We start from the raw sequence: 13171 nt of genomic DNA, 5'->3' as shown, positions 1-13171 counted from the left end.
CTGTTAACCCACCAACCATTTTCTAGAGCCTGCTGTGTTTGTACAACGGGTTCTACTGCTAGTGTAATTATATGTAATTAATACTTCACACAAAAATGTCCAAAATTATACCTTTGATTGTTATAAATGTGTGTGTCATTTCCCAAAATACCTTTCTATGGTCACAAGAGCAACACTGCCAAATCAGTAAAATATGCAAAAGGGACCCGTTTTAAGAAGCTCATAAAATGATTTTAATTTAGGAAGATCTAGCAGCATACTTTTCCATGCGCTGAACCCATTTATTATCCATTAGGATAGTACCCTAACTTTAATGCCATAAAGTTTCAGAAAAGTTATGAATAGTACTGGCCTAGTTTCCTGCAAATGTGGTCACATGACTTTCAGCATGAACATAGTTCAGTGGGTGCTGCAAATGGAGAAGTGGTGTCACCTTAAGATCCACTCTGATAGTTCAGTCAATTCAGAAATATGCTCAGTCTTGCTAAGCAGTTGCACCTTCTCCTCAAAGAGCTAGGAAGCTCCAGATAATGATCTCCTCCATGTACTGAGACTGCTATAGCTGCCAAATTACCAGGTTCACTCCCATGAAGGTCTATGTAAACATCATGCTCAACCAAACTAGTAAGCATCTGTGTGGACACAAGAATGTCTTCTTCATAAACAGAATACAGCTGTCAACTCAACATGAACTCACAGCAGTAACCACAGGGCTCTCTGATTATGTTAAGATATCCTGTGGTAACACATTGGGTACAAAGCTAAAAACAGCAGCTCCGTCATATCCCAAAGGTCAGATCCAAGGGCTAGTAAGTCACTAAAGCAATCAGAAAGACCAGAAACTGATAGGCAAGCTGTCAGTCTAGTGGTTCCAGTGGCCTTTCTTAGTAATGAGATGCCTGACTTATCTGGAAACTTTATAAGAGTCAGTGGCTGGTGATTTGCTCTCAGGGAATTACTTAATTCCAGGATGATTCTGGGATGTGGTGCTAATGTCCTATTTCAGACTGCCTGTATTTCCTGCATCCAATCAACAACCTAGTAGCATGCTAAGCAAGGAAAGAAGCTTCATTCATTTCTGCTGTAAATGAGACCATAATACATCAGAGGTGCAAAATATATTACAGTCTGCTTTTTTTCTAATACTTTGCTACCAGCTACTATTTTGATATTCTATGCTTGAGGGGAAGGGGAGGAAAGAGCTCAGTACATTCTGAGCATACTCTAAAATGGTGGAAATTGTATACCATGAGTTCTTCTACTGGCTGATGGCAAGTGCTAAAATGCCTGACTACTTTAACTCAGGCACTGATATGAAATTACTCTTGGTACCTAATAGCACACAATAAAGTATACTCAGTCCTTTTTATTTCAGTGTACTTAAACATGTCTTGTTCTTTGCTGAATTTATTGTAGCCTAAGTATACCATAGCATCAAATACTTTGAACCAAGGATGATACCCTTAATGAGTAACTCAAGGGCAGCCCTGCAATTATACAAGCTGACACTTAACTAGAGGTGCCTGAATAGTTGGTAGGACAGCAAACAAAACTTTTAAAAGAGTAGTCAGAATTTCTGACATTATAATGAAGTGCAAGGTCATTTTAAGTCAACACCAGAGAAGAAAATACAATTTCCCATTTTCATTTCTTATTACCATATGTAGCAATAAAAAGTGGGAGTCTTCCCAGGAAACCTAAGGAATGTTTCCTTATTGCAATATTACAGGTTTAAATACAGGTTGCAGGTACAGTGTCTTTGTAGTTTGTCTGTAGTCTAGCTATTTAGAAGGAAGAAAAAAATAAAAGATTACTTTCTGAATAACATTAAAAAAATAACTGCAGTGTATCTTGAGTAAATACTGGCTGGAAAAAGTTAAGTAGGGAATAAAACAAATACCTTTGATATGTTCATATCTGCCACAGGCTACTAGCATGAAAGTGTATACTTTCCCCAAATGTAGGCCAACACCAACTATGCGACAAATGTTATATCATAATTAGGATGGCATCTTTCAAATGTAATACAGCTGGCATTCTATTTTAAGAAAGAGCTTACCCTTAAGGCACAAGTCCCTGGCATGCAAGTATCTTCAGACTGGGAATAAAGCTTATATAATGTGGCATTTTCCAAAGTGGGACGTAGGAACCCTAGTGGGCTGGGGGTGCAGGGGATTTCATGCAGTTCCACAGGCTTGTTTGGACAGACTCCATAAGAATAGAATGCTAACCCAAGCAGATGCAGATTGGGCTGTTCATGTGCACTGCAGGATGCTCTGCACTTCTGCTCTTTGAGTGGAGGACCTAGGAGGAAAGTGCAAGGGCGGACTGAACTAACAAATGAACTCTACTACTTTCTTTTTGAATGCAAATTTAAATAAGCATGATCAGTACTGTGTTTTTACTTAAAACTGTTGTTCAAGTAATATTTGGAAGCAGAAGAGGCTGCCTGATGGTGTGTCTAACCATCAGAATACCTAAACTAGTTGCGCCCTCTCTCGTGGTCAGTGGTTCCACCTTACCTTTTCTCCACTGTTGCTCAGGAAATATTTAACTGGAGATGCCACAGGTTGGGTTTTCTACCTGCGAAGCCAGCCTTTGGCTACTGAACCATGGTCCCTTCTCTGTGCAGTGCCTTTTTTTCTTTCATTATTGAGTTAATTCAAAAAATTTAGGCTGTAATTCAAAAAACCACATTCCCAGGAATCAGCAATGCTTAATAAAATGGGATTTTCTTCTGAGTCAGGGGTAGGGAACCTGCGGCTCTCCAGATGTTCAGGAACTACAATTTCCATCAGCCTCTGTCAGCATGGCCAATTGGCCATGCTGGTAGGGGCTGATGGGAATTGTAGTTCCTGAACATCTGGAGAGCCGCAGGTTCCCTACCCCTGTTCTGAGTAGACCTGCTTAGGAGTTCTGCCTTTAAAAACTGTCCTACCAACTTAGAACAGTGCCCAGTGCAGCTAGCAATATTGGCATACAAAGTAGGACACGCATTAAAATCATTCTTGTACTGCCCTAATGACCTCTGCTTGAAAGAATTGGTAACTTTGATCATTCCTCTCATCTAATTATGTTTTTAGAATAAATGAGGCTTAGAATTATATGAAGATCTAGCTTAGCTAGGGCATTTTCCACTGCAATGCTTACATGCTCTTGCCTCACAAGGGTTGATGATAAATATCAATTCTAAATCTAGGATGATGTGGGTTTTTGGGGTTGTATGGCCGTGTTCCAGTAGTATCTTCTCCTGACATGTCACCTGCATCTGTGGGTGGCATCTTCAGAGAATCATAGGTGTGCTTTCCTGATCTGGAGTTTTTCCAATCTCCGGGTGTCTTGGAACAATTTCTCCCCATAGAGATGTTCAATGTATTGTTGAAGGCTTTCACAGCCAAAATCACTAGGATGTTGTGGGTTTTTCGGGTTGCATGGCTGTGTTCCAGTAGTATTTTCTCCTGACATTTTGTCTGCATATGTGACGTCACATATGCAGGCAAAACATCAGGAGAAAATATTACTGGAACACAGCCATACAACCTGAAAAACCCACAACATCCTAGTGATTCCAGCCATGAAATCCTTTGAAAATACAGTTCTAAATACATTGAAATTTGGGAAAGGGCTACCTAAACATTTTACAAGCAATTATTCTTGAATGGATTTTCTCTCTGAAACTTTACTTTTGGCTGAAAACATTTCATGTTTTCTGCATTTCTCTTTTAGTACCTTGAAATGTGCATATGCTAGAAAAGCTCTATGTTCCAGTAACACAAAATAGTTTCGTTCTATTGGGAGTTAAAAGCTTCAAAGAGTTTGCCTAAATTCAGCATCAATAAAATATCATCCTGTATACCAGAATGAAGGCATAAATCTTCTTTCATGCCACAAACACTATGTGCACTATTCAATATGTGTCTGGAAATGTGTCACTAACTGCTCCAGCAGAATTTGTAGATGGCACAGTAATTTCTGCTCAGGCAAAGTTGGTAAATGCAGGGGACATTCCTTACACCAGGGGTTGTCAACTGATAGCCTGTGAGGCAGAGGGAGTCTACAAAATAATGTCTGATCTCTAAAAGTGATTCTACCAAATTCCAGTCAAGATAAGATAAAATTCTGCCCACAGTTTCACTTGAAAGGTTTTTGTTACATGAGACATATTATATAATCTAATATTACTGCTCTTGTAGGGGCTGGTGAGATGTGTAATGGTCTAGTATACCCCAACTTTATCAGATCTTGGAAGTTAAGCTGAGTCGGAAGGGAGACCTCCAAGGAAGACTGTGAAGGAAGACACTAGCAAACAACTTCTGCTTCTCACTTGCCTTGAAAGTCGTTTGCTGAAGTGTGGTGAACTGGGGATAGCGACTGCCAGTTTACAGTCAAGGAAGGCGACTTCGCCTTGCTATGGAACTGTTTTCCCTTAAGGACATTTAAACTGCCCTAGCTCACCCATGAGGCCTTTAATACAGACAGCTGCCATCTGCAGGACCCTATTTTTTCCCAGAAGGACCCCTGCACACTTCTGGATAAACAAGAGGAAGTGGTTGCCATATTGCTGAGAATACCCCTCCCCACAAGTAAGAAAAACTCAATTCTCCTTTTCAGATCTACATATCCAAGATTGTGGACAGCATGAGAAAGTTAAAAAGACTAATCTCCATACCAATGTTAACATTAAAAAAGAAGGTAACCAAAGTAGGCAGGTTTTATTTAGAAAGCCAGTCAAGTTGGAAACTTTGTGACAACTTCACCCCTCAGGTAGAACCATTATAGATGTAACCACAAAGGAAATAACCGACACAGAATGTTATTCACTAACTCTGCTAAACTAAACACCCTGATCTTTTCTCAACCTGCCAGAGTCCCCTCAGCCAGAGCAACTGCCAGAAACTGACAACAGTCTTAACTGACACCATGCTTCCCATGATTGGGGGAGAGCCATAAATGGGAGGATTCTGTGTATCATCTGTCTCCATTACCAGAGTGGTTGCTCTCCATGTAGATTCATATTAGCAGCTGGCTCATCAAAGTCAATTGAGGAAAGGGATTTGGGGTAACTCCATCACATGGGGTCACCACAAGCCAATTGCAACTTGACAACACTTTACACACACATAAGGGTTTGTAGGTAATATCTGTTTCACATATTTTAATTCCCCTTTCCTTCAAGCAGTTCAGGCAGCAGACATATTTCTCCCCTCCTTTCTAATCACACATGGACGTAGGTTAGAGCAAGAGAACAAGAGTGACTGGCCCAAGGTCACGCAGTGAACTTCATGGCAGAGTGAGGATTTGAATCATTGCCTCCCTCATTCTAGTCCAGTGTCCTCACCACTACGTCCCAGCCCTGTCTGACTGAATATAAAGTCTTAAGTAATGCCTATTTAATCATAGAGTCTAACCATGCATGAAGAGTTTGGTTCAATGACAAAACACAATTCTAGTTCTTGGAACACTCTTTGGAATATAGTTTAGATCCCAGGAATGCAGAGGTTCGTCACCTCTGCACTAAGGCATGTCAATTAGCCACACACAACATAAGTACCCTGATCTATTGGGCAGGTAGCCAATAAACCAGCAAGCTACTAGGAATACAAAGGAGGCATAAGTGAAACAGCAGCAGCATAGCTAATGTTTGTGTCACAGATACCAGGAAACAACTGGCAGGAAGCATCAGTTGTATTAATAGTTGTTGTAACAGGGTCCCTTATATTCAAGGCGAAGGAGAGAGATATTAACTCACCACTAGCCACCAATTGTAACGGGACGGGTGGCCTACAATCAAGGTTCCCACTAAACTGACCAGTGGGGTTTCCTTTGCCACCCAAAATATCCCAGGCTAGTGTTCAGGGATCTTCTTTTTACTCTGCTGCCACCACTAAAGCGAAGGACCTGGGAATCCCAAAACTGCTGCTGGCTGCCAAATATAATAAAGGATCCCACCTCACATTCGCTGTTGGTCTGAGGGGAATGTCCTTGAGTCCCATATACAAAAATGGAGGGAACTCAAAATTGGCTGGGATCCTAGTCTCTCAGACAGGCACTCTTCCACCTCTCACACACAAACGCAGGCTGGCACGAGGGTAACTTGAACACAACAAATGAAATTTATTTTGAAAACAAAAGAAAAGCTTCTTAAACTGGCTCAGAGAGGTACTAATGCTGGATGGTTTCAGAGAGGTTCTTCTCACTTAAAAGTTACAGGGCTTCAGTTGTTATTTAGGTTTCACACACATACCCAGACACACGCAGGTGTCTCTTCAGAAACGACTTGGCTTTTATACACTTTGCTTTTCCTCACAGACACTAGTCCTTTCTGATCCACAACCCACTGAATATACACACACACCCAGTCTATGCCCTGTGAGATTCTGGCATACAAAGCCTCCCTCTCTCACACTACTCCCAAACTGGCCTCACTGCCTCTGGAATAGGCTTTTCCCAGACTGGTGTTGTACAGGGGAAGGACAGACCCCTAGGTCTGTTCAGTGTCTACTGACAAGCCTCTGGCCAGCGCTTCACTCTGCACCAAAAAGCCAGTGCCTTCCTTCCTCTCACAAGCTTCCTTTGCTTGAGGAAAGTCACTAGAATCCTGCCAGCTATCTGAGCCTGACCAGAATTCCTTTACCCCAGAGACAGACCGGAGAGACTTCACTCCACAGACTCTGCTCTCAACTGAACACAAGCTGTTCTCTTCAGAACTCTCCATAAAGAACTGACTGACAGGCTCTCTCTGTCTTTCTGTTTATCTAGCAGCATTTTAGCGCCCCCCTTACATTGGCCACGGGCAACAGTGCCTTCCATCGACCAATCACCTTGCTTTTATTTAAATTAGGGCCTGCTGCCATACTGTTTCTGTCACCCAGGCCTCTTTAAGCAGGCCTGCTTCACACTAGCCCTTCAGGGTGGGGCAAGTTTATAAATGCGATAAATGAATGAATGAATGAATGAATGAATGAATGAATGAATGAATGAATGAATGAATGAATGAATGAATGAATGAATGAATGAATGAATGAATGAATGAATGAAAGTCCGCTCCATTGGGCAGGTAGGCAATAAACCAGCAAGCGACTAGGAATACAAAGGAGGCATAAGTGAAACAGAAGCAGCATAGCTAATGTTTGTGTCACAGATACCAGGAAACAATTGGCAGGAAGAATCAGTTGTATTAATAGTTGTATTAAAACTTACCTGCAAATACAGTGCCAAATTAGGATTTGATGGCAACAGTAACTATTCTGTATATTCAGACCCAGAACTGCCCATTCCTATTGAATGAAGCAAGTGGAAGTCTAACTGTAAAAACAAAAATCAGTATGGAATCCAGTACTGTCCCTCCCCATGGGTACCTCCCAAAGACTTCTCAGTCAGTTTCTCATACAAGATTTAACTTGGCTGGGAGAAAAGTCACATGCGGGGAGGGCTGCATGGAAGTAAGAATTCTGTGTTCTTCACCTGCGTATCCCTTTTTGCTATTAAAATCAGACTCTTGCATCCTCTGCATATACAACTGAGCAATTCTACATATATAAGTACAGAGCTGTCTCTGGTACATCCAGTTTTCTCTGCAGTATCCAAGGAGCATAGAAGGAGATAGTAGCTACATCCCACACATGCAGTACTATAGCAGCTACATCCCACACAAGCAGCACTATTTCTGAGAGATCCTCCCGACAGTACCTTCCAGGTTACAGCTACCACTGAGCCAGATTGACAGCATACACCTGCAAGTGTTGATTGATTGAGTTGAAGAAACTCATGAGAAAAGACAAAGATGATTGAATAACTATGTTTTGTGGGACTTTAACCCTTAGGAAAAAAATAAGGTTTTTTAAAAATCTGAGTCATGTTTAGCAAGGTCCTCCATGTTTGAAAATATCAGAGACTAAATACAGTTTGTGGAAACCTTAGAAAGGACAGTGTCTTCATTTCAGGTCAGAATGCATTTTTCAGAAACTGTCTCTCTGTATGAATAATATATAATTGGCAATGAGACCCTTCATATATGATACTTAGTAGTTAACCTGTGATTTTGTACGATAGCTCAAGGATTTTCAAGCAACACACTAACACTAAATTTTTATCTCCTTGATTAATCTTGACATAACTTCCTATTCATTTCCCTGAAAACTGGTTTCAGGTGAAAGCAAGAAATTGGGTAGTCCTTGTGTGTTCGCCAAACATTCAAAAATATGATGCTTGTGTTTGCAATGTTATCACTTCAGTCATTGTCATTCTACATAATACATAGATTGCCCCCAACATTCTCATATTATTATGTTCCAGACACAGAAATTATTCCTTCATCTCATTATGCCAATAGCAAAGTCATTTGTTCCTTGACTGAAAACAACATACTTTAAATTATCATCATCAGTCTTTATTTCACTGCCTACTCCATAGACACCTTCTCGTACCAGAGATGTTGAAACAGATTATGAGGCATTCCTAAAGGAACCAAGAATACTTTTGTCTAGTTCTGTGGGAATCACATAGCAACTCTAGTGAGAACTGCAAAGATACATCACAACACCAGCACTAAGTATGAATCACTGTTAACAGTACACAGAAATCTATGAAATTAACACCATAGTTATGCTCCCTAATACACATGAGGCACTTCTGGAATAACTCTGCCAAAACAAAAACCTTAGTGGAATAAAAACATATCAAACACCTGGGTTTAATGCTATGTAGCACAACACAAAATTTCGTACATAGTCATCCGTTCCCATGCCCTACTTATTGCATCTGTTAAGTTAATTAACATTTTAGGATTATAATTCCAATGAGTGTTTAGTATATCAAAATATTATTTGCATGTTCAGATTATGCTGTATATGCTGTATATTACCTCCTTTTCCATAGGCACTTGCAAAACAATAAATTTTCATGAACATATTTAATTAATAAGGTTGACAATTAACATTCACTAGGCTAAATTAAGGTCTATTGATGTTGTCTAACTACAATATGAATACACTTATGAAATTAGGCACTCACATTAGGAAATATGGAAATTCCTGATCCATAGTTATCAATCAACTATAATCTAGGATTTTAAAGACAATACATTGGGTATGTGCTAAAGTTAGCACACAGATCATGTTAAAAATATAGATGCAGAAACATATTATATTTACTTATAAAACTAGAAAACACAGTGGTTCACTGTTAGCCCACCCCAAGGAAGCATTTCAAAAATCCCCCGTGTAGTTTGTTCTGTTTGCTAAATTGCTCTTAGAGACTTGAGTGCTCTGTGATATACAACAATTACAACACCAATGACATACCATCAATCTTTGTACTTTTCATGGGTAGTCTTTTTATGAAATAATAATATGATTGCAGATGTTTTTATTCTTCTTGAGCATGCTCTATAGACTCATGTTTGTAATGATTACCACTTCACAACCTCCACCATGACTATAATAAATATAAGATAGTCATATTAAATACTTTTAATTCAGCTAGAATAATAAATATAGCACAAAAAATTAAATCACTGAAATTCCATATCTGTGGAGATCAAAGGAGAATTTCCCAATTCAGTTATGCAGTCAACGACTTTAATAACCCAAATCCACAAAAACTCCCTGTGCAACAACTCTACTCAAAGTGCAGTATCCAAATGAAATTCATTACTGATACTGAATGTTTGAGTGTTGCTTTATGGCAACATTATTCTTAAAATTATAGTGCTAGAAAATCTATTGGTAAAAACTACACACAAATCCAGTCAGAACACTTCCAGCCAAAATGAGAAGGACCATGGAACAGCTTTGATCATGCACAAATCCCATTAATTTCAAATAGGAAAGGTAAGTCCTTTCCCCCCCCCACCCCAAGTGGAAAAGAGGAATAAAATTCTCACAGATCTGTACCCTTTGTCTTGAGGCTGAACCCTTTTTGTTTGCTTTTAAAATTGTTGTCTACATTTTGTAATAACAACACCTGTTTTTTTCCACTAGAAAGTTAAAAGGAAAAGGACTAATTTCAAATGCAGAGTCTTTGTCAGACTATAATTAACCAAATTTTAACCTTTTACCCCATATTTTAGTTCAAATGTTTTTAATATCTTTGGCCAGTTGTAAACTGAAGGGACTTAGAGTGGTATAATGATAATTACAAGAGTTCTTCTTATATGTGTGTGCTTGTATGCTCATGTGTGCCCATGTGATTGTGCCAGGGAAAAGTCTATAATTTTATTTTCACACATCAATTTTGCTTTCATGGTGACAACATTAGACTGGCATAATTTCACACAAAAAATGGATGAAGAGTGACTTTGATCTTGAAGTTTCCAATAGTTCTGCTTTCTTCCTTTTCATTATCAGCAACAGTGGAATAAATTAGGCAGAAGAAGTTTAAGCAATATTTCTAAAGGACTAATCAATAGTGATATACAATATTGATGTATTGGCCAAGAAGGAAATTAAGGGTGGGGGAGGGGGAGCTGTGTCTAAGTATCTGAAAATGTTTCCTACCTTTCTGTACACCAACATGTTTGGGGATTCATCAGCTACCCCATTACTGCTCTGTCCATAATTATTTCCTTGTGCCATGATTCAATAGTTTGGTCTGTTGAGAAATCTTTTGCAGAGCAATTTGCCCCTGTAAACCAAAAAAGTGATCTCAGTTAAGACATTTTGCAGGCCTTCATCTCATGTGGGTGAATTAAAAGCTTCGATTTTTTCTTAGGACACTTAATGAAAACCAGGTTCACTAATCCATGTGAAACATTCACAAACACACAAACATCCAGTGTGGTACATCGGGACAAAGTACTAGGTATTTCTTCCTAATACTTATTCATAATTTCCCTGTTTAAGAGGGAGGGCATACACTTTGATAACCTAACATAGAGTTAACTGACTTGTCATATGAAAGACTTCATCAGGATGCTAAAGAGGATCAATGTTAAGCTGACCATTCCTGCTTCCATTCTCTCAAAAAGTTGGTCACTGGGCAGCCTTTTGCTCCTAGTTCCAGCAGGGTGGGGCAACCACATTTTCCCTTCAATATTTGCTAACAGATTAAGCAACTTCTGCTCTTCTTCAAACAAACAAATGAGCTCAAGTAGGGTTCCTTCTGTAACAGACGGCCCGTCTGCATAGTATAAATTATAGTCACATCTGTCTCTGCCGGGGTCTTTCTAAATTAACCTTCCTTTCAATCCCTCCCTTTACTCCTCCCCAATTAAACAGTTGCTTCACAAACACAACTAACAGAGCATGCTGTGTCTCACTCTTTGCTTGGAGGTGGAAGAATGAGATCTAACTAAAGGCAGCCCTGGTCACCGCAGCGAATCGAAAGGGTCTGCCGAAGTCCAAACATTCTTTTTAAAAATATGTATATCAATATCCCGTCTTTGCTACAGCAGTTTTTCCATCCACCGCTTCCTCTCATGTCTTTCCCTCGTTTCCGCAGCCCCCGAAGCGTACATATACGCCTGTGTGCCTTTCCACAGCTAATGGCAGGCGAGATTGTTTTGCCCTGCAGTGAAAGCGGAGACTCTGCCTGTGATTTCAGCACCGCGGACAGCGCCATGGGCGCCGCCAGCCGTCCCCTCCCAGCCCGCGCTGGGCTTCTTGGCAAGCTTCACCCCCAAATGCCACGAGAGCCAACCGGGGGACGAGGGGGGGGGGGGGTACAAATTCTCCCCACTTCCCGCCGTGCTGTATTTACCTCCTGGGCCAAGGTCACTCACTGCACCGCGGCAGCTTTCTCCCTCCTTCCCGAGTGGCCCCCGGTGCGGTGTCTGTCAGCAGACGGCAGGAAGCCAGGCTCGTTCATCACATAAACAATGCGGACAGGCTCCTCTCCGCCGCCGCTGCTCCTCCTGAGCTCGCGACTCCCCCAAAGCTTTGCAGAAGCGGAGGCAGCGCCTCCCCGCCCCTGCCGGGAATGGAGCGAGGCCGCCTGTCACGTGGGGAAAGGGAACGTCAAAGGTGCCGCCGCCGCTCCGGCACAACCAGCTGCAAACGCGCTCTTCTCGCCTCCCCAGCCGAAAACCTGGGAAAGGAGCTGCGGCCGCCAGCGGCTTTCGGCAGCAGCCTCGCGGGTGATTTGGGCAGGATGGATCCAGGCTCCAAAGAAGGCGAAAGAAGTATTGCTCCCACCTGTAAGCATGCACTCTGCAAATACGATGTCCTGGGGGAAATGAGGTCAATTTGCATAAATGGCTTATGTTCTGGCTATGCTTAACTTGTGAAACCGAAGGACAACCCGACTGGAAGCCGCACAGTACAGAATTGCTGACAGACCGTAGGTGGTTTTTTCCCCCTTCTCACAGGTAAGAAACGTGCATTCTGTACATGCGCGGGGGCACTTCCTTTTTTCTTATCGCTTCCGCCTGGCGACAGTGCAGCCTACAAGTCACCATTTAAGACCAAATCATTCATAGTTTAGGGACTGGCTGTCAACAATATGGAAACAAAATGCCCACAGTCCATGCCAGCAATAGGGTAGGACTGGGAGCTCAGAGAGCAATGGTTCAATCCCCAGTCTGCCATGGATGCTCAGTGGAAGACCTTACGCCTGTCATCCTCTCGTCCTAACTTACCTCAAAAGATAATAAAATGAAGCGTGAGAGATTGATATTGCAAGCTGTTTTTGCAGGGACGTAGGTATAGATTTTTTATGGGGGGGTTCGGGGGTGGGGCCACACCCCCACCCGCCCCTAGGGCATGACCACGCCTCCCCGAGCCCCGCCCCTGGCCTAGCTCTTATAAAAGTAGCTCTCCGAGGTCGGGGATGGATCTCTCTCAGCCCCACCCACCTGACAGGGTGTTTGTTGTGAGGGAGCAAGGGCAAGGAGATTGTAAGCCCCTTTGAGTCTCCTACAGGAGAGAAAGGGGGGATATAAATCCAAACTCTTCTTCTTCTTCTAAACTGAGGACCTCAGATTCTCCCTTTAAATTCACGCCGAAGGGGGTGGATTTAAAAAGAGAATCTGGGGAAATTTGGGGGGGGGGGTGCCTGCTGTCAAGGGTGCAATGGTTAAGCTAGAAGCACCAAACTTTCAGGGTGTCTTTAGGAGTCTCTCCTAATTATACCACCCATGTTTGGTGAAGTTTGGTTCAGGGGGTCCAAAGTTATGGACCCTCAAAGGTGTAGCCCCATCTCCTATTAGCTCCCATTGGAAACAATGGGGGATGGG

At 41.7% G+C, this 13171-nt stretch overlaps 1 protein-coding gene across 11 annotated transcripts in view; it reads right to left on the bottom strand.

The window, feature by feature from the left end:
• Positions 1 to 11916, bottom strand: part of RGS7 (regulator of G protein signaling 7) — a 228464-nt gene extending 216548 nt beyond the window's left edge. For 2 of the 11 annotated variants that reach the window (XM_048485428.1, XM_048485436.1), the window contains exons 1-2: positions 11698 to 11916; positions 10497 to 10623 (exon numbers count right to left, since the gene is read on the bottom strand). In XM_048485428.1, coding sequence (XP_048341385.1) covers positions 10497 to 10574 — 78 coding nt within the window. In that variant the 5' untranslated portion in view covers positions 10575 to 10623; positions 11698 to 11916. The remainder of the gene's footprint in view (positions 1 to 10496; positions 10624 to 11697) is intronic. The other 9 variants (XM_048485469.1, XM_048485477.1, XM_048485495.1 and 6 more) reach the window with 7 other exon arrangements.
• Between the last annotated feature and the right edge of the window lie 1255 nt (positions 11917 to 13171).

The sequence above is a fragment of the Sphaerodactylus townsendi genome, linkage group LG01 (genome assembly GCF_021028975.2).
Source record: "Sphaerodactylus townsendi isolate TG3544 linkage group LG01, MPM_Stown_v2.3, whole genome shotgun sequence".
Lineage (NCBI taxonomy): Eukaryota > Metazoa > Chordata > Lepidosauria > Squamata > Sphaerodactylidae > Sphaerodactylus > Sphaerodactylus townsendi.
This window is presented reverse-complemented; position numbering and strand designations above follow the sequence as displayed.